The sequence below is a fragment of the Colletotrichum siamense genome (genome assembly GCF_013390195.1).
Source record: "Colletotrichum siamense strain Cg363 chromosome Unknown KSG_Cg363_contig06, whole genome shotgun sequence".
Taxonomy (NCBI): domain Eukaryota; kingdom Fungi; phylum Ascomycota; class Sordariomycetes; order Glomerellales; family Glomerellaceae; genus Colletotrichum; species Colletotrichum siamense.
Window position 1 is genome coordinate 4162475 of NW_023501019.1, and position 22634 is coordinate 4185108.

The 22634-nt window shown below is 37.4% G+C and overlaps 4 protein-coding genes across 4 annotated transcripts; 2 read left to right on the forward strand and 2 right to left on the reverse strand.

Moving 5' to 3' along the window:
• Positions 1–14466: 14466 nt before the first annotated feature.
• cocE-8 (Cocaine esterase) lies at positions 14467–16485 on the reverse strand (the record flags this gene model as incomplete). Its single annotated transcript, XM_036641954.1, has 5 exons — positions 14467–15013; positions 15068–15462; positions 15531–15766; positions 15829–16242; positions 16305–16485. 5 exons carry the CDS (start codon positions 16483–16485, stop codon positions 14467–14469), a joined length of 1773 nt encoding a protein of 590 aa, XP_036492944.1.
• A 1540-nt stretch (positions 16486–18025) lies between these two features.
• LIGB-1 (Extradiol ring-cleavage dioxygenase) lies at positions 18026–19012 on the reverse strand (the record flags this gene model as incomplete). Its single annotated transcript, XM_036641955.1, has 3 exons — positions 18026–18736; positions 18795–18925; positions 18988–19012. 3 exons carry the CDS (start codon positions 19010–19012, stop codon positions 18026–18028), a joined length of 867 nt encoding a protein of 288 aa, XP_036492941.1.
• A 364-nt stretch (positions 19013–19376) lies between these two features.
• On the forward strand, positions 19377–20795 carry CGCS363_v010107 (uncharacterized protein; the record flags this gene model as incomplete). Its single annotated transcript, XM_036641956.1, has 4 exons — positions 19377–19527; positions 19584–20388; positions 20452–20568; positions 20630–20795. The coding sequence occupies 4 exons, from the start codon at positions 19377–19379 to the stop codon at positions 20793–20795; spliced, it is 1239 nt and encodes a 412-aa protein (XP_036492942.1).
• Positions 20796–21738: 943 nt separating this feature from the next.
• Positions 21739–22319, forward strand: CGCS363_v010108 (uncharacterized protein; the record flags this gene model as incomplete). The annotated part of the gene is made up of 2 exons (XM_036641957.1): positions 21739–22128; positions 22179–22319. 2 exons carry the CDS (start codon positions 21739–21741, stop codon positions 22317–22319), a joined length of 531 nt encoding a protein of 176 aa, XP_036492939.1.
• Positions 22320–22634: the final 315 nt, after the last annotated feature.

Sequence of the window (22634 nt, forward strand, 5' to 3'; positions counted from 1 at the left end):
CGGAAAAGATATGTAAGGAATGATTGTTGCGGTGATTAAATAGAGTAGAACTCAGGACTAATAGCTGGCTACTTATAACCCAGTCGAAATAAGTATGGCATGATGCGGCTCATCAGGTTTGCGTTGAGGATCCATTTAGGGAAGGTCGGAACCGATGAAATGACATATGGCTGATGGAAAACCCATCGGCGTCGCAGCTAACGAGCCCGGAGGTGGGATTTGTCCGGCCCTAGGACCGGAGAAGTGGGACCGGCCGGGATTATTCGACATCTGTCGGACAAGAACGTCCGCACTCCTTTATCACCGTCTTCTCCTCTTTTTTTCCTGTGGCGTAACCTATAGGAAGGTTCAATTTTATTTTGTTTTGTGATTGCCTAAATGTTCTAAGAAGCTGGCCTGTCACATCTTAAGTTTGAGCGACTGAACATATTGGTCAACAACGCTGCAATTATTCTAATGGAACACCGTTTAGTTACCACGGTGTTTTCATGTCCTCGAAACAAACATTATAGAAGCCTTGGAAACAACTGATTCTTGCTTAATTGAGTTTATAGTTACAACGCAGCCCCCCTACAAAAAGACTATGGCAAAATTCACCCTATACGTAGGCATAATTCTAGAAACACTATATAGGCACCTTAACCTATACCCTCTACTAATTAAGGAAAATAGTATAGAAACCCTATATATTCCTACTAGTAAGTAAACCCTCTAAACATTATAAAGTTAAACGTATACCCTAGCTAAATAGACTAATAAAATAGTAATAGTATTAGCTATATAGCGTAGAGCTAGTAGTACTATATATAGTAAAGCTAATTATATTAAGGCTAAAGGGGTTACTAAGGCTCTTATAGCTTAGTAATAGTTTTACTAAACCTTTTAGTAAAGTGCTATAATATTACAACCTATAAATAAGAATAATAGTTAGTCAACCTACCTTAAGCGTCAGGTAGCTAAGATAAGATATTTATACTATAAGATTATAAGAACAGTAAGGACTTACTTAGAAATAAAAGAACTATAATATAAGTTATATAATAATAAGATAAGACTAAGTAAATAGTATAGATTACTAAGCGCTTAGTAGAAGTTATTAAGCGTTTACTAGTAATTACTAAACGCTTACTAATATTAAGTTAGGAATTAATAGCTAGATAAGGGAACTATTTAAAACTTATATATAGTATAACCTTAAGCTTAGTTTATAGTTAGACTTCTATAGCTCTTTAGTAATTAACTTAATATTTATCCTTAAGATACTCTTAGCTTACTTTTACTATAAATTACTTATTAAGTTTAAGACTAATTACTTTAACCTCTAAAAACCTAATTTACTATAGCTTATAACCTTTAACCTAGACTATAACCTAATATACTATTAGAATATATTAATCCTTAGCTTCTATTAGTAAACCTTACTATTAAATAGCTAACTATAATACTTTAATTACTCCTATTTAGTAAGTTAACTATTAATACCTATTAAATAGTATAAATAAGATATCCTCTTATATTTCTACTAAGTCTCCTACCTTAAGATCCTTATCTTCCTTATATAACTAGCTTTAAAGCTTAGTATAAAAACTTACTAATATTAAGGATTATAATATACTAAACCTTAAGTATAACTCTAATAGAAAAGGTTCCTTTACTAAAAAAGGATATAAATAACTCTAATATATTATTTAAAAGTAAAAAGCTAAAACTAAAGAAATATAGACTTTTATTAATAAAAGTAAGTAAGCTATAAATAGCTTAAATAAATAACTCTAAAATACTAAAGAAGCTTATAAAAAACTAAAAAAAAGTATCTATAGAGATACTAACTTTAAGAAGATTTAGAAACTCTAAAGAGAACTTAATACTTTTTAAGCTACTACTAATATTATTACTATCCTTATTAGAAGATACTAAAAACTTAAGCTTAATACCTTTATTATTTATAATAATACTTTTAGATAACTTAAACTATACTTAATCTAAATTAAGACTTATTATAACTTCTATTATAATAACTTTACTAATTAGATAGAGAAGGTTATCTATATAGCTACTTACTTTTATAGATAAGCTTTTAAGTAGTTTAAACCTATCTAAAAAAAATTCCTTAAATATAAAACCCTAAATAAATACTCTATAGAAATATATAATATCTATAGTAGTTTTTAAAAATTTAAAAATACTTTATAATCTCTCTTCTAAGACCTAAATAAGAGATACTAAACTAAACGTAATCTTATATAGTTATAATAAACTAAGTTAGCTAAGAAATATACTACTACTTTTAAATAACTTAGTATTTAACTAAACCTTATTAAAGAAACTAAAATCTTTATATTTTACTAAAGACTTAAAGATAATATTAAAAATAAAATAGTTAAACTAAATAAACCTAAAGATTTCCTCTAATATGCTAATATAGCTATTAAAATTAATAATTAACTTTTTAAATAAAGAAAAGAAAAAAATAAAAGATAATAAAAAGCTAACTTTAAATATAAATACTAATAGTAACCTTAATATAAGTTTAGTAACTAATAAAATAATAATAGACTTTATAATAACTAAAATAATACTTACTAAAATACTACTTATAGAGAATATAGTAAACTTATAAACCTTAGTATAATAACTAAACCTAATAATAAGAAACCTTAAAACTCTAAGTACTATAACTATAATAAATAGAGATATATCACTAGAAATTATAAATAACTTAAAAAGCTCCCTTAGAAGCTAATAGCTAAATAACCTCAATAAGTTAATATAATTATAAAAGCTTTATATATATCCTAGTTATAAATAAGATATTATAATAATAAATATTAAATCTACCTTAAAAATAAAGAAATATTAAGATACTACTTAAAAGATAGTAACTCTAAATAATCTAAATATAATATAACTATCCTAAATACTTACCTTAAGACTTTAGCTATAATATATTCTAGTAATAGTAAAATTACTAAGAAACTAGCTAAACTACTTAATAAAATACTATAAATCTAATAACTAAAGCTAATTACTTTATATAAAACCTCTTAATAACTTTACTATAAGGAATAATAAATCTAAAAAGAAATAGAAATAATTTAATAAGAGGATATTAGATAGATATAACTATATTAATAAGAAAAATTAAAAGAAAAACTAAAATATTAATATAATCTACTAATAGAATAATAACTCCTTAGTATAACTAGTAACTAAACTTTTAGAAAAAGCAAAAATTTACTTTATAACTTAAATAAACTTTATAATATTACTTAATAATATACTTAAGTAGAGATTACTTATAGTTTTACTTTTAGTATAAGTAACTCTAGCTTTAAAGAGGAATCTAATAACTAAGAAGATAAAATTAAGTAACTCTTAAAGTACTAAGAAATTAATATACTCTAAAATAAATAATAGTACTATTTCTATAATACCTTAATAGATTAATAAGACTAAGACTATACCTCCTAACTATATATAGAAAACTATCCTACTCTATAAAATAACTATTAATAATATTAAACCCTCTTTTAGCCTTAATATTTCTATAATAAGTATAAAGAATATATAAAAAATAAGTATAATTACTAATTCTACTTTAAAAGACTTAATAATAAACTTATTAAGAGTATTTATACTATATATATTATAATTAAATAAATTATAATAACTTTTAATAGAAAGATTACTACCTTTTAACTAAACTTATAGTTCCCTATAAGATATTAATATAATAATAATATAAAATAAAATAAATACTAATATAATAAATACTAAATCTACTACTAAGATAAAGCTTATATATAGAGAATTATAAAAAACAGACTAAAACCTCTTTAAGTTAAGATCTATAAGAATAACCTTACTAAAATAATATAAAAAGGAAAATAAATTACTTACCTAAAATAATTAGAATAGTTAAAAAACTAAACTTACTTACTAATAAAAAATTATAATAAGTAATAAGAAAAAGATCTATCTACTAGATATTATAAAAACATAAAAAAAACCTAAAACTTAAAATTACTATTAATAAATAAATAATACTTATACTAATTAATAGTAAAGCTAAAGTAAATTTTATTACCTCTTAAACTATTAATAAACTAGAAATATAATAAAGAAGAAAAGAATAACTATACTTCTTATATATAATAAAAAAAGAAGAATTTAAATATAAAAAAGATACTATCTATAATAAAACTATACTTCTTAAGATAAGTTACTTAAATTAAAAAGAAAAAATCTAATTTAATATTACTAATATAAGAATATATAATATAATACTAAGATTACCTTAGCTATAAATAAATAACCTATAAATAAACTAAAGTAAAAGCTAACTCTAATAAGATTATAATAGTTTAATTACTAAGTAGCTTTATAAAAAGTAAACCTTAAATAAACTAATATAATAAGAAATAGTAAAAAAATATATCTACTACTTTAAGATAAAAAAAGCTATATTATAATAATTAATAATAGAAGATCTTAAGAATAATCTACTTCTATCTATTCTAGAAGAATATAAAATTTATAAAAAACTTTTTATAACTAAATTAGAAACTAAACTATTAGAATATATTAGCTTTAATTATAAAATCCCTCTTAAAAAAAGAAAAGAACTATAATTTAATAAAATCTATAGCTTTAACTTAATAGAAATAAAAGCTCTAAATAAATACTTTAAAAAAAACCTTAAAAAAAGTTATATCTAACCCTTAACCTTACTAATAAGAAGTCTAATTTTATTTATACTAAAAAAGAATAGAAAGTTATAACTATATATTAACTATTATATACTTAATAAAATAATAATTAAAAATTACTACCTATTACTACTTATTAATAAAATAAAGAGACTCTTCTATAAAGTTAACTAATTTATAGCTTTTAACTTTAAAAATACTTATAACTTAATTAAAATAAAATAAAAAGAAGAATAAAAAACTACTTTTAAGATATATAAAAAATATTTTAAATACCTTATTATACTTTTTAGTTTTATTAATACTCCTATAATATTCTAAAATATAATTAATTTAGTCCTATATAAGTATATTAATATTTATATAGTTATCTACTTAGATAATATTCTTATATTCTTACTAATACTTAAGTAATATAAAGAAAATATTTACTATATCTTATAAACTTTTTAAGAAGCTAAATTTCTTATTAAACCTAAGAAAAATAAATTTTATACCTAAAAAGTAGAATACCTTAGATTTATTATTACTTCTAGAGAAATTTAAATATTAGAAAATAAGATTAAAGCTATTAAAAAATAGCTAGAACCTAAAAACCTTAAAGAAGTCTAAAAATTCCTAAGTTTTATTAACTTCTACTAAAAATTTATTAAGAACTATAGTAAGATTAATATAACCTTTACTAACTTTAACTATAAAGATACCCCCTTTATATAGAAAGAACTATAGTAAATAGCTTTTTAGAAAATTAAAAACCTTATTAGTAGTAAACTAATCTTAATAATATTAAACCCTACTAAATAGTTTAAAGTAGAACTAAACTTCTTAAACTATACTTTTAGAGTATAACTATTATAATAAAACTTAAAAAAAAAGCTATACCTATATACTTTCTTCTCTTAAAAACTCTATAAATTTAAACTAAACTATTAAATCTATAATAAAAAACTTATAGTAATTATTAAGGTATTTAAAGAATAGAGACCTAAACTCTTAAAAATAATTTATAAAATACTTATATACTTAGATTATAAGAATCTCTTATACTTTATAACCTTAAAAATACTAAATAAATAATAAGTTAGATAGTTAGAATTCCTATTAAAGTTTAACTTCTAAATTATTTATTATAAAAGATTAAATAATAATAAAGCTAATACTTTTAACTAATAATTAAACTATAATATTTTAATACTTAAAGAAACCTAAGTAATCCTTAAAGAAAACTATAATAAAGACTTAATATTAGCTACTAAACTCTTAATAATAACTAAATAATCTAATACTAACTTATTTAGTAAACTAAATAATAAAATAATTATAGAGTTTTATACTTACTTTATATATAGTTACTAAGGAATTATAAAAACTTAGAAATAACTATAATAATAATATAGAGAAAAGGTTACTAGAGAATATATAGTAAAAGTAATTAAGGATTATAAAGTCTACTTTAAAAGTAAACCTACTTAATATTAACCTTATAGTATATTATAACCCTTATTTATATTATAAACTACTTAGTAATCTATATCCTTTAACTTTATTATTAAATTACTAAAGTCTTAAAAACCTTTTATAAGAATATACTATAATAATATTCTTATTATTATAAATAGACTTATAAAGTATACCTACTTTATCCTATATAAAGAAATAAGTAATACTAAAAAATATATATATATATTTCTTAAGTATATTATTACTAACTATAAAATACCTAAAGAAATTATATTAAATAGAGATAAAATCTTTACTTCTAAATTTTAGAAATTAATTATAATATAACTTAGTATTAAGTAATCTATATTTATTATATTTTACCTATAAATTAATAGATAAATAGAATAAATTAACTAAATCCTTAAAATATACCTCTATACTTATATTAACTATAACTAAGATAATTAAGTTATATTACTACTAATTACTTAGTTTACTTATAATAGTATAATTAGAGAAAATACTAAGAAATCCCCCTTCTACTTTAACTATAAATTTAAACTTACTACTTATAGAGAACTTTAAGTAAAGCTAACTATAATTAAAACTATCACCTTAGTTTAATAAATTAAGGATATCTAGAAAAATATATAATAGGAATTTAAATTTATATAATAAAAGATAACTAAGTTTAGTAATAAATAAAGGATTAAAGGACTAACCTTAAAAAAAAGAGATAATACCTATCTTATATAGTAAAATATTAAAATAAAATAACTAAATAATAAACTTAACTATAAAAAACTTAAACCTTTTAAAATCTTATAAGTTATTTTACTAGTTAATTATAAGTTTAAACTCCTAAATACTATAAAATATTACTTAGTATTTTATATCTTACTACTTAAACTAGCCCTATAAAGATTATAAATAAATAATATTATTATTATAGAGGATAATAAACTAGAATATAAAGTAGAGAAACTATTTAACTACTAATATAAGGATAATAAGTAGGAATACTTTATTAAGTAAAAAAATTATAATTATAAAGAAAATATATAAAAACCTAATAATAACTTACTTAACTATTAAGATAAGATTAATAAGTATATTAGAACGCTTAACTATATTAATCCTAAAAATAAGCTAAGCCTACTTATAACTTTAGAAGAATTTAAGAAATATATAAAATATACTAATAAAAAAGAAAAATAAATATAAAAAGAAAAATAATAAGAATAAAGAGAAACTAAAAAGTAAAAAATATAACTCTTATTAGTATAAGTATAACTAAAAGGATATCTTAAACTAATATAATAAGAAAATATATCTATTTAACTAAGAATACTAAAATATAACTAAAACCTCCTTAATAAAAAATTTAAAGTACTAAAATTCTAATTAAAAATTAAATCTAAATTTAGCACTTTAAAACTACTTATAAACTAAATTTCTAATATAGAAAACTCTATAAAAAGAACTTTAAATACCTCACTTTCCTTTATAACTACTAATATCTCCTTATAACCCTTCTTAAAAACTATTCTCTTCACCTTATAAATATAATCTAACTTTATAAGTACTTTATTTACTTTAGCTTATACTTTTTATAATACTTCTATTCTCTTTTAAAATAACTCCTTAGTTTCCTCCTCCTTATTATCTAAATAATAAAACTCTACTATTAACTATTTTATTATAATTAGTTAGCTAAGAAAGAAAAAAGCCTAAAATAGATATTACCTTATACTAATATATTATATTATTAGAAGTATTATAAGAATAATAAATACTATTAATAGTAATATATTCTCTATAAACTAATAACTTTAGTAGTATTTTATAATAAAACCCCTTTAAATAATAGTAATAATAAAGTATAACTTTAAAACTATTCTTAGTAATATTAAGAGAATAATAATAGTAATAAAGCATAGAAATTATAAGATTTTTAATAATATAACTTAATATAATATTAGTATTATAAGTAAAAAATAAGAAATATAATTAATAAATCCCTAACCTAAGATTAATAACTTACTTATATTAGGTCTTAAAGATAAAACCTTTAGAGAGAAGACCTAATATTATAACCTATAAATAAAGATAATAGTTAATTAACCTACTTTAAACGTTAAGCAGCTAAAATAAGATATTTATACTATAAGATTATAAAAATAGTAAAAACTCACTTAGAAATAAAAAAACTATAATATAAATTATATAATAATAAAATAAAACTAAGTAGATAGTATAAATCACTAAGTACTTAATAAAGGTTATTAAGTACTTACTAGTAATCACTAAACGCTTATTAATACTAAGTTAGAAATTAGTAGCTAGATAAGAGAACTATTTAAGACTTATATATAATATAACTTTAAGCTTAGCTTATAGTTAGACTTCTATAGCTTTTTAGTAATTAACTTAATATTTATCTTTAAGATACTTTTAGCTTACCTTTACTATAAATTACTTATTAAGCTTAAGACTAATCACTTTAGCCTCTAAAGACCTAATCTACTATAGCTTATAACCTTTAACCTAAACTATAACTTAATATACTATTAGAACATATTAATCCCTAGCTTCTATTAGTAGACCCTACTATTAGATAGCTAACTATAACATATAAATACTACTAAATAGAGATAACTCTTTAACTAAAAAGGTTATTATAAGAGGTTCTTATAGCTAGAAGTATAAAAAGCTCTACTACTATATATAAAACTTTATACTTTTCTCTATTCTTTTTCTTTACTTTATAACTTATAATAAATCCTAAAGTATTTTTATAATATCTATACTATATAAGGAATATAAAAATACTAACCCTCTATAAAGTATATTTTTCTATAAATAAATAGCTAAAAGTATTACTATATAGAATAATATCTATATACTAAATAAAGCCCTTAAATTTAGTAATTACTTTTTTTACTAATTAGTAGTATATTATTAAAGTAGCTATAGCTAAAGTCTTTATAAATACCTCTAAAAGGGACTCTCTATATATTATAATTAAAGTAATAGATAATAGCTTTATATACCTCTATATAGAAGCTATATATGTTTCTAGCTATCTTAAGGAGTAGCTTTTCTTTATATAAACCCTCTATAATACTAAAGTAGAGGTAGTTTAAGCTTAAGCTTAGTAGAGCTTAAATATTAGTAAATACTCCTTATACTAACTAATAGAGAGAGCGTTACTAATAATAGTATAGCTACTATTAAGCTTATTAGCTTAGTATACTACTTTATTTATAGATAATATAAGGTATACTAAAGGTATTAATTAGCCTAATCAAATAAGAAGACTATAATAATAGTGATAACTTACTTCTAAAGAAGCTATTATAGCGGATAGCAAAGCAGTGATAGAGATAGTATTAGCGGCGTAGGTAATACGCGAGAGAGAGGATAGGTCGACAGTTTAGTAGTTAGTAATTAAGTAATTAAGTAATCACAAACCATATCGTTGCTGAAGTGAAGTTAAAGATAGTGAAGTTGTTTACGATCATATGACCGAAGGCTATGTATATTATCAGGAGGCGCGGAGTTAGGAGGTCTGTCGCTCTAAGCAGGTAAAAATCACAGTGAACAGCTAGAGGCCCTGATTCTTGCTTAAATGTGTTGCGACAAGCTGCACATAGACCCCCGCGTCTTATCTTCGTCAGCTCCAGGATGTGATCCATCACCCACGCCAGCGACAAGTCCTCCCTATTATAGCCCCCGCGGGACCAAGTACAGAGTTACTAAAGCCGCAGTCAACATGATTATCCCGATGGATGTAGCCCGGATAAAGCCAGAAGGCTTTCTCGTCTTCAGTGCTGATACGGGTCTTTGCGCGACCGGCTTTTCTGGCGAACCTGAGTCTCTGCGCAATCGGGGTGCCGGGACACCAGCTAATGACGGCAATTGAACTGCCGCTATCATCAAGGGCCATAAGGATGCATATGCTGGCAAGGTTTCGGGAGAATATGGAGTCTGTCCCTGGTAAAAGCGATGCCGGTCGCACTTCTCGAAACTCCATGAAAAAAATTGACCAGATCGATTGCACTTGCGATAATACTCTTGTATCATTGATGAGATACGCATCAGAATAACCGAACGCGAAGTAGTATGAGACCCAAATACCTCAGATGTGAAAGATACCCTTTGCCAGCCTGATCATACGTGCGGTACTAGTTGTCTCGAGGTATGAAGATGGTCTCGGGTAGAAGAGTGTACATTATATTACGTGGCTAGTGGTTGGACACGGTAGTACTAATAAGTTACCAGTGTAATGAAGGGCAATCGGCTGGGACCATTGGTTGACTCTTGTTCGGGCCAGTATGCAGGAGAGTTTCGGGTTTCGGCCGGCAGATACCTCCTCTCTCATTTTCCAGATGAATTGGCCGTGACCGTGTTCCCAGCCTATTTGGGGAATTGTTGCCGATGTAACCCGAAGCTTCGGACCTTTGATGGCGCCCGAACGCCGGCTTTGCCTCTCACATCTCGGAGCTAACCTACAGCATCGCACGCCTGAAATCCCTCGGAAAGAAATTAGATCTGTGTTCCGAGAATTTCAAATTCGGCCATGCTAGCGTTAGCGGTCGTAATGGCTTTGTTAAACGCTGCCTCTATAATCTATGCCGAGGTCGTTATATCTCCAGTGACATCGGCAAACCCCACCCGGACTCATAATATTTACCGTGATGCTGCTTTGATCACCAAGACACTCATGGACATATCCCGCACGGACTGCACCGTTGGATTTCAAGACGGACGTATTGATGGAAAACCCAACGGTCAACGATAAGAAATATAGCTCTGAATGCAAGAAAGGTTTGAAGCCTGTTCCATGTGAGTTCGAATGATCTGACCTGGGCCATGTCTTGCTGAACTGAGGTTCTTTCCGACGTGCAGATGATGCAACCTGGCGTTGCTGCCGGCGTAATTTGAGTGGCTCAGTGTCGATCTGATCTGCACTCCACAACTCTAACATGATGAAGCCGGGGACACCCGCCCCTAGTAGCATGGGGCATGAGGCAGTTGGTGTCCGGGGAAGGCGGCTTTGCTCCAGAGGGCCCGTAAATAACCTTGATCCCCTCCTCGTTCTACTTCTCCACGGCCGAGCCGTAGTGAGTGATTTCGTGCCGTAACCACAGCTGCCATGTCCAATCGAAATGCAAAAAGCAACACTTATTGTGAAATTTGCGATACGTCCTTCAATCGACGCGAGCATTATCAGCGTCATCTACGTACTCACGCCAACGAGAGACCGTTTGCATGCTCTGAGTGCGGACAGAGCTTCGGGAGAGTGTATGTATCGGGCGATTTCTCAGGCTTTCATGTTTTCTTGCTTCAGAGTGATAGATTAACGACAATTTCCTGATCTCATGTCGGCAGAGACTCGCTTTCTCGCCACCACACTACGATCCACCTGGGCGGTGATCGCCAGAATCATAGCGATCGAGACAATCGCCGCGTCTCGCAAGCTTGCAAGTCTTGTAATGCGTCAAAGGTTCGCTGCGATGGGCAACTACCATGTGAAAGATGTCGCCGGAGCAAGAACGACTGCTTCTACGAACCTCTCGGAAAGAGGCGTGCGTCGGAGGCCCACTCGAACAGACCCGGTTCGAAACAACCACGAATGAACAACGAGGATGATAGCAGCAATAAGTCCAATGGCGACGCTACAAACAACGGGATAGCTGATGACAGACACATTCCACCGTCACCTCCAGTGACTGTTCCCAACGACCGACCATTGGCCAGCAACTACATCGGAGATGGCCAGTCCACCAGATCAAGGGATCAGCCAGTGATTCTTGAAGAAACAGACGGTAGTCCCAACTTGAATTGCGCCAGTGGAGAAGCGAATCCCGTTCAGTACCAAGAGCCCCCCATTCGTTTCGATATGCTGCTCGAGGGAGCGGGTCTGTTTCTAGACCTAGATACTCATACGGCCGACACAGCACCTACGCCCTCGATTATGCTAGGCACCTATGATGAGCCAATCAACTGGCTCGATTATAATCCTGATCTCAACTTCCTTCCCTATATCATGCCAAGCAATCCGTCTGCTCAGATGGCCTTTGATAAACAGATGGAGAGATCGACAGTTGCACCACCTCATATTACAGCCTTCCGGAATCCGCCTCCTTCAGACCAGATGATGGACCAAGGCGCAGTGACGGAGCTGTACAGCCGTAGTCACACGCCTGCCATCGATCAAGATGCCGTCGAGCTCAAGCATTATCACCCCGTCTCAATTGAAATGGATGCCCCACTTGTGTTCCCTAACATGACCCAGCTCGGAGTGCAAGATATTGACGAAGAAGACCTTGCCCACGTCGATGAGCTTCCGCAAGAAGCCGTGCAAAGGGTCATCGACTACGCCACAGATATGCAACGAAAACCGAGCTTCCCCCCTTTCATAGAGCTTCGCATCCCTCCCGGGCCGGTACTCAATGCTTGGATGCAGCTCTACTTTGAATTCTTTCATCCTGTGTTTCCCATCCTACACAAGCCTTCTTTTACATCAAAAAAGCGTCACTGGCTTCTCATGTTCGCTGTTGCTGCTGTGGGCGCCCAATTCTCAAATATTCCAGACGCCCGTCGATGTTCGAGGGCGATGCACGAACTGGTCCGTCGGCAGTCAGCTGCTATGGTAAGCTATCAACCGATTGATGCGCATTGTGAATTCAGGGGTTCTGACTATTAGCAGTGCGAGAGGGAGAACTACATGAGCCGTGAGCTGTGGATGCTTCAGACCATTGTCCTCAACCGCGTGGGTCTGATGTACGATGGCGACAGGCGGTCTTTGGAGGTTGCAGAGATCACGCAAGCGCTGCCAATCACCCTAGCACGGCGGAAGGGGTTCTTCAATAACTTATTGCCCATGCAAAAGTTTTCTCAGCTCCAATTGCCACTCACGCATAAGTGGCAGATATGGGTCTTAGATGAGGAACGAAGACGGCTGGGATTCTCGGTTTGGGTTGGTAGCACCTCACATGCCGATTACATGCATGTCGACGAGACTGACAACTAGGTTAATCAGCTTTTAGATGCTGCATTCGCTTCTGATTTCGAACTCAGTCGATTGGTGAGGGTATCGGAACTACAAATTCCCTTGCCACAGCCTGATGATCGTTGGGCGGCTGCCAACGCACAAAGTTGGGCTGGGTTTTCCAACGTCCTCGGTAACTCTTTCTTCGAATAGAAAATATTCGAGTGTTCAGAAAACTAATTTTCAATCTTAGAGTACAACGGCTCACATGGAGTGTTTACCATTGATCAGGTCGTGACGAATGACTGCTGGAGGTCTGCCTGGACAAAGACGAATACAATCGGCAAACAGGTTATCCTTCAACGACTGACGGACATCATATGCAGTCCGGATGCACCCACAGACACATCTTCCGCAGTTGAGGTGTTGAACGATCTGCTTAACATGATTGAGAGCGCGCAAACTGCCCAAGCCGTCGATGAGCTCAAATCCGCTACTACTCACCAATTAATTGCCTTGACGGGGCTGATGTTTTACAACGCCCCAACCTCCAAGCTTCTTCCAACCGTAGTCAAGTCTATCTATGGAAAGTTGAAAGACGAGGAGTGGACGCAAGCAGCTCAGCTATGGGGAGAATCAGGGAGACAGGCTAGGTTGGCGTGCTATTTCGCCGCACGAATTATACATGTAACGCGGTCGAGCCACTGTCCACACTTTGGAGCACCAGTATCTCTGCTGAGCGCTGTTTTCATTCTTTGGATCTACTCCAAGCTCGCTCAGAGATGCCCTGATGGCCTGCTTCTCATATCGTCCGGCCCAGTCGTGGTGCTCGGTCCGAAGGCGCGGCAGGATATGCCCGACACCAGCTGGGTTGAGAACGGATGGAGTCAGATCAAAATGCCTGGTATTGGTAATTTGTGTAATATTCAGGGCCGAAGGAAGTTTCTGGACGAGGCCATCCTGTCCATGAGGTCTCTCAAGGGGTGGGGCATTAGTGCGACATACTCTCAGCTACTCACACGTCTGCGGGCGAGTGAGCCATCTTCATAATGAGAGAGGATGTGAGTTGGCCTTTCCGTCACTCATGATGTGTCAAGATTTCTGGAAGTGGGAAGAAAGTGAAGGAAGCAAAATTGTTACAGTACCTTTTCTGTATGTAGTGTTTTGCTTTGCATACATATGTTGCAATGGCGTAATCAGCATGAAATAGCCGGCATCACGGACCTTGATAACGTTGTTGCTCAGAATTGTAGAAACATTTAGAACGGTGATAGGGGCCGTCTGACAGACGTCTATCTCTGTCTAGTAGAAGCCATACTATCTTTCGGAGTTGATTACAGGCAGTAAAAGCCAGCTGTTCTCCCCTCCAGTATGAACAGTGTTTATGCCAGTAAATGTCTTCTCGTCACGGTCTTTGGCGTGGCCGTGGGAAAAGCTTCCAACGCCCTGAGTATCGTGGCCAGCGATCTCCAAAACAAGTGTTTCCCCAGGCTCCAGGACAACATTGGTGGGCCAGACCTCAACATCAACAGCGTACTTTTCATTCTCCTTCACAGGCTGGACATCTGTGCTGTGATAGTTCCTATAAGGCATAAAGTCTCGATGAAAATGATGACTTGTGTCTACGAGCCGTTGTGAAACTCGCAACCAACCCTTGACTATGGGTACAGGGTCGCCCATGGTTCCGGTGTAGAAGACTTCTTGACCATTGACGTTGATCTTTCGAAGAGTAACGAAAAGGTCAATATCTGTAGGCGGACTATCCCTGGCTAGCTCTCGAGAAGCGGATACAGTGAGGTGGGCAACTATGTGACCAGTGATTTCCAAGGGTACGGGTGTTTTGTATCGAAAGGAAATAGGATCACTTCAATGCATTGGTCAATATTCCTGGAAAACTGTGGTTGAAGTCCATACTTACCCATCCATTGCATCGTACGACACAGATGTAGTAGTCTCCGAAGGATGAATCGCTAGTTTCCCATCTGCGGCGAGGAAGAACCTTTGATACTGGGTCCCAGGCAGAGGCCAGTCATTCTCATGTCTCTTTGGAAATTTGCGCTCTCGTTCAGGGTCGTCTACCCCGGCCTCGCCTTGCCGTAGACAGAGATGAACTCTGGGCTGACCCCCAGTCTTCCAACCATCTGCATCGTTATCCTTTAAGAAGGCATTGAAAAAGGATAGCTGAATCGCAGCGGATTCGGGATAGTAGAACGGAAGATCGTGTCTTCCTACGATGAAATGGAGAAACTTGTACTTGGAGCTAGCACGCATCCAGCCCAAGACATTTCCTCGCAAGTGCAGGAGTATACCACCCTTGTCACAAGATCAGCATTCTCCATGCAGATGTAGTTAGGAGTGGAGCGCTTCGGAGGTACTCTTACCCAGTTTGCCACACTCAACAAGGGCGTCTCGATGGCTTCTACATCAAAGTCCCGAGTCCGATAGTATTCTTCGTCGCGAAATCTGTGCACCGCGGTATCCACAGTCTGGTCCCGTCTGTTCTGTCGAAGGGTGTCTTCATCCAAGTCACCGTCGACGGTATCGTCACCCCAATTTCGGGCGGCGCGGCCGGGCTTCCCGTACTGGTTCGGCGAAACGCCGTTTTCCCACCAAAATTCTGTTCGCGTCCATTTTTATTGGCAAATTGTTCTTTCGTTATGACAACAGGGCCAGACTCACTAATGAACTTGTCCGATAAGATGCCTCCGTGTCGGACTCTATCGCGATAGTAGTCGCTCATTCCTTCCCATGGGATCATAGCGGCCAACCCCTTTGGCTTCCGGGCTGCTACTCGCCATTGTGTGCCAGCGTAGTAGCTAATCCCGAGGAGGCCGACTTTACCAGATGACCACTCTTGCTCAGAGCACCACTCGACGACGTTAAAAAAGGCCTCGCTAGTACCGCGTGACATGGTATCGAGGAGTCCAGGGCTTTGACCAGCGCCAAGCTCGTCGGCTCTAACCACGATGTATCCTTTGCTCGTCCAGAAGCCTGGGTCCGGAGTCTCCCATGACGCGTGGTGGGATTTCATTTCGGGATTCAACTGATCCCAGCTCTTCTTGTGGAATGCGCTGTATGGAACGTCTTTACCATCTTTTCTCCAAGTTAGTGCCTGAAACTCGCTCGAAGATCGTGGATGGTTCACGAATACTTACATGGTCCATACGTCGCAATGACTGGGTATCTTTCGGGACCAAAGGGCGCGGCGTCCTTGGGCAAGTAGACGTTGCATCTTAAAAACCCCTTTTGGTAGGTTCGCAGTGGTAAGTCCACGTTCTTCATGAAGACATACGGGAAGCTGTCTTTGTCGACCTCAAGGTACTTGTTTTCCGCCATTTTGTTCGTAATTTGGACTTTGCTTGTGGAGAGATACTGTGAGTTTGGCAGAATTTCTACGTCGTTGAGTGCTATCCATCATTCAATGGATAGGTTGGATCTTGTCACGATTTAGATGCCATGGTATGGTCGTGGTGATAATGTCACCGTCACTCAGAGCTTAGAGTCTTGATTCCGAATGCCTTGACCTGCCTTGGTACGCTGTCGGGCCAGGTGGGGTTCAAGGTCCGGCTGGCGTTCGGCTTCTCCACCACAGCTGTGTTTTAGTCGGTCGGCTCGGGACGGGACCACACCAAAGCACACTTCAGGCCCCACGTCAAGTCTCGCCGAAGCGATCCGCAATGTCACGGGGCAGGTCATTGAATTTGGACGCCAAAGCTTCCCTCTTCCTACGTATCGACGTCGTTGCCTCCTCTTTAAACCTTTGACGTGATCGCTACCCAGCCAGATGCCATATCTCGACGGCAAAATGGCAACTGTCATAGCAACTACCATAAACTCCTCGCGAGCTGAAGAGCTTAGGCTTGATTCAGAGACCACGAGGCTTCTTTCTGACTACGAAATCTATCGTTCGATTGCTTCGCCAGGCGACGACCACGGCGAAGATTCTTCTTTAGTCACAGTCGCTGGCGGCGTCCGGCGGGAGCGCCAGCCGGGTGATTTTGACCCCACGCTAGCTTCACATCCGCCAGTACCTTACCCGGTGTCAAACCCTGACTGGTGGGATCGTAGCTATCGACGCGTTCCTGATTTTCGTCCAGTAAACAGAGAACTCGACTTGAGTGATCGGCAACAAGGAGCAGTTTTTGCTTTTGTCGGTGCATTCATGGTGGGAGGATGCTGGTTCCAGTCAGTGAGTCAATGCTTTGTGCTTCATTTTCCATAGCTCAGCGTACGATGAAATCCGAAAAGCTCACAGAACTGTAAGGGATGGTCCTATGTCTGGCGGAATACTGCGGGCAGGATCACCGATATTGGTAAATCAAGAGTAGGGGGAGAATGGTAGATCAATCTCTTCTTATATTCGCACATCACATAGCCGACTATCCAAGAAGCCTGTATGTCAGGGGCTGTAAGGACCACCTCGCAGTCAAATGCTACCTTGAGCCTATGGTTAACGATGCATAGCACGGGCGTGTGTCTATAGATTCTAGACTTGATACGATATGCATGACTTGCCCACATGTCTTCATTTAAGTGAGACAATGAGCCAGTTACCAGGAGTTGTCGAAGTTTGTGTGCAGTGGAAACAAAATAATGAACAGGGAGAACGGCAGGAAAGAACCGACAGGTGGCAGTATGAGCTCGTGTAAGCCCTATAATTGCGCGTTCAAATTTGTCTCGGCGGATGGTGTATATCCGCGGCACTTAAACTTAAGTTTCTCTATGATAATTGCGTCTATTTCCCGAGTATTCAAAGTCATGATTTGTTTTCATTGGTGTGAATCTAGTGTTACTGCAACCTTCTTAAAGCACGAATTATTGATGACGACGTAATTCGCACGCATTCTTGTTGAAACTTGTTGAAACTTTTGATAGTCTAGTCCCAGGAACCCAGCTGATACTGGGTGTTGCACATGTTGACTAACTCCCAGCACTCCCCCATGAACATGTGCGGGCCCACATCTTTCTCATCCCCCGCAGCCCCGGCAGCAAAGAGCGTTGCCATATAGTGATCATCTGTTCCATGCGCCTCTTTATATCGCGGGTGCTTCATCAGTCTTGTGACCGCTCTTCGAAGATCAGGACCCGTATTTTTCATGATTGCGTCTTCGTGCGCTTGTCGAAACTCCAACGCGAAGGGCTCTGGCGGAACGGGCTGCGCAAAGTTGTCTTTGAACCGGATCATCCATTGCCAGTGATTCCGAAAGAGATTGTGAACTGAGCCTCCACTGCCGATGATGAGCGTGTTCTGGTAACGCAGAGGACGGAGAGTAGCGCCGATTTTGATGTGCAAGTGCGGATCATACCTTGCATTTGCTGAGACCACAGTGACTGGTGGAGGTACGCAGTGAGGAAACATCCGGATGATGATGAGAAAGACATCGTGGATCCAGTCGTACTTGCGGTTCGCCCGAGCATTGATACCGGCTTCCCGCAGCATGTCGATGACCTTTTGGCCTCCCTCTATGTCGGGTACCATTTTGTAAGGCATCCACCTTGAGTCTTTCACGCCTCCTACCGGGTCTTTGCCCGCATTCGGGTTCATGCTCACATCTACGGCATCACCAGGAGCATCCCAATGCGCTCCCTGTAATATACGAAGACACATGTTAGCTGTAGCACACGTTTGGGATAGGAGATATTACCATGATTACGATTCTTTCGATCCCACGTCTCAAAACCTCGTCGCCAACACTTTCCCATATGTGAGCTGGTTCAGAATCTTCACCAAGCATCATTGTTGATCCATGGGCGAAGAGGAACACCGGAGTGGGTGCTGTTGGGCATACGAGGTCAGTAAATGATGTTTAGGCGAGGACAAATCCGTCTGCGCCATACCCTTTTCCGCTGGTAGACTGCCCATGCTGTCTCGTATGAAGAAAAGTACACGACTGATGTCGCTAGAGACGTCGATATGGACTTCAATTTCAGATCGTCGAACATTTAACAAGAGACAATGTTGGGAGTTGCGGATTACGCCGCGTTGTTATTTCCTTGGACCAGTCCAATTTACTTCATTAGGCTTGCACTACCGGCGTTGTTTCTGCATGGTTCCCACGGTCGCTGGGGCGGCGTGTGGAGCCGAGCCGATCTCTCTGTGTGAGCTTGCCGATACTCCCAACAGCCAGCACGATTGACATCACAAAAGCCACGCAAGATATTTCTTGTTTTTGCGACGTATCGGGAATCATCTTGACCAACAGCCTGAACCTAGAATCCTTCACATCATGGCGCCAGTCGCGAATTTGTATAGCGCTGTCCACGCAGCGTGGACTGAGGGGCGGCTTGAGAATGTCCTCGAGCGCCAAAAGCAGCTGGCCCTCCTGCACAGCAACGTGAAAAAGTCGACCGAACAACTGATCGCAGCCATTGTGCAAGGTAGCTGAAATCTAGACGTTTCATTTTACAGACCATTAACATTCCTTCGTCCGCAGAATTACAGTCCAGCGAAGAAAGTGCGGCCGCAGAGCTTGAACTGATTCTCGAAAATATCAAATACCATTACGATGTTCTCGACTTCCCAGCAACGCTCACGAAAGAAGCCGCGGTGAGAAAAGGTTCCAGTAACATGGATAATAGCGTTCCTCTTGGCCCGACTTTGATCGACGCAAACCCTTTTGTACCGGTTGCAAGCACCCTAATTCCGCTAGCTGCCGCCGTAGCAGCTGGTAGTGCGGTGTTGGTCCTGGCTCTTTCTGGGCTCCCTATTCTCAATACGGAGCTGCGAAGAATCATTTCAGCAAGTCTGGATGTTGAAGCCGTGGCAATTGTCCCCGACAATTCTAGCGATACTCGTGAGCAACTTTGTTCGATGCGCTTCGAGGTTGCTGTCCTCCAGAATTCGAGTCACTGGAATGATCTGCGGAATGGGCTCTTCATGACCAATCCCACTATCAGAGTCCATTCACCAGCAACTGGATTCCCCGCGGTCTTTGTGGATCGCAGCACGCGTGACGTCGAGGCAGTCGCCAAACATCTTTACCACGCAGTACTTTGCGCGCCTCGTCATAATCCTTCCAGAGTACCTCGACTTTGCTTCGTAGACGAATCGAAGGCGAAAGACCTAGAGAGCTACCTTGTTCGAGCTGGCCCAGCCTCGATTCGCCGCCTCGAGGTTGCCAAAGATTGGCAGAGCACGCCACAGCTTTGCAAACTCCTTCAAACAGTCTTCCCCTCTTTAGTGAACAAGGCAATCAGCCACGACACCTTCACTTCAGTGATTGCTCTAGAATCCTCAGAGTGAGTGCGCCCATCCCAGAGCTTTCACTTCCACACCAGTCTAGCTAACCCTGCGACTATTAGCTCCATTACAGTAGACAGTATTGGTGCCGTGGCTCAGTCGATGGCTATGAGCGATCGTGGAATTCTGCTCATTCCAATCAGTAGCATGGATCATGGCATTGACATCTTGAATAAGCTGTAAGTTGAAAACCAATTATTCCAAGGAGACTCCTATGCCTCTGCTGACTTATAGATACAGGAACAAAGCTGGGCCCTCAGAGATAGTATATGCTTTTGGCGACGGTAAAGCCGGTCTCTACGTCGGCTCGTTCGTAAAGACGCTGCAGGTCTGTATCAACGAAGTGCCTGCGTGGTCCCTAGGTAAGATCAAGATCGTCCTCAAAACGATCGGCAGGACTTTCTAATCTAACCTGTCCATCCAGTTTTCGAAACATCGCCTTCATCGCAATCGAAATCAGACAAAATTTGGTACTCCCCCGAGGCCTTTTCTTTCAATAAGTCGATTCGGCAGGGGCCTCCCAAGGCTTCGCCGAAACCATCATCAGGAAGGAATGTGCTGTGGCCAGTGCTCGCTCACACTCTGTCGCTGGGAAAGATCAAACAACCGAAAGGTGGCCGTCTTAGTTACTTTGAGCGAGGCCTACTCATAGGCTTAGCTATTGGACTGCTTACAATCACTGGGGCTTCAGTAGCTGTTCGGTGTCTTATCCAGAGTTTTCTCAAGCGGTCGTAAAATGTACGACCGCAGCCTTTAGGTTGACATGTAGCAAGGGCAGTATGGTTACTGAACATTGCAAATGTAAAACGCGAAATGTCTATCCTCTTGCCAACTGCATAGGCCCCTGAGCACAGGAAATGTAGTAACTCTTGTGAATATCGAGCGTAGCTGGCATTGTCCGAATCAGGCCAAATGAGATAGATCACGTAGCAACTTTAACTACCAATAATTCTAAACATTATCGCAGCGTTAACAAGCCGACCCCAATATTCTGCACAACCCCACACTGATACATGCGGAGCCGCAATTCATGCATCTCAACCTTATCAATCCATATGTCACCTGTTTCGCTATTGATGCACTGCCCGGTGTTGAGTAGAACGTGCCGGCGGTGCCGTGTGGGGAGCCGAGCTAAGAAAGGAATACGTTTGGTACGGCTTCGACTGATCCAACATCCTTTCGAGGTGTTCATCGCCCTAGAATAAGTGGAAGTGGCCCACGTCCAAACACATCCTGTCCATAATAGTGACTCCTACGCGAAGAAGTACGGAAGCGCTGCACACGACAGCAAGACATCCTGTCCCAGTTTCCTAATATCATCAACAGGGTCAAACTATCATATCAACACAATGGGATTTTGGCCATACATCGGAACAATGGATAACCAAGCCCAGACTCCTTTCCGGCGTATTGTAACCCACCACAAGAACGAGAAGTCCTCGATCCTGATAAATGAGGAGCTTCAGTTCGAGGATGGGTGGGGCAGTCAGGCAGTCACTATATGGAAAAACCACGAATATCCCGCCGAGTACCAGGGCGAAAAGCCCGACGCCGTGCCGATCATCTACACCCACGGATCTTTAATTCGCGCGGTCGAGTTTCCTCCACATTCTCAGGGACACAATCATAGGACGGCTTCTCTTGACTATGGCATAGTCATGGAGGGCGAGCTGGAGCTATTGCTTGAAGATGGATCGCGAACTAACTTACGGGCGGGAGATATTGTCGTTCAACAGGCAGTAGGTGATCCATTGGCCATATTTGACATGTTGCTAATCGAGTACCAAAGACAATGCATCAATGGAACAATGTTTCAGACAAGCTTGCTCGCATAATATTCGTTCTCCTCCCAGGACAGAAGAAAACCAAGGATGGGATGGACATTACGGAGAAGGGAGTGCCTACCGAGATGTTGCCTAAGAGAGGATAGGAATGATAGAACAAAGCAAACGATAGCTGAACGACACTGGCAACTGGTTGTTAGACGGATGGAGTAGCCTTTCACGTCGTCAGATAGGGAACTACTTCTCATTTGTCTCATGAAGATGGGACCCAGTCTAGCTACTGTCCTGGGTAATCGCGCCGGAGCAGCTTCCGTGATCACATTACTGTCTCACTAGTTCAAATCCAAACCAAACGGCCGGACCGGATGACCTGTGAGAGATTATATCGGTAATTATCACGCCTCTTCCCATATTGAGAACGACATGCGCCTGTTGTAGAAGGCACAAAACGGCCGTGGGGC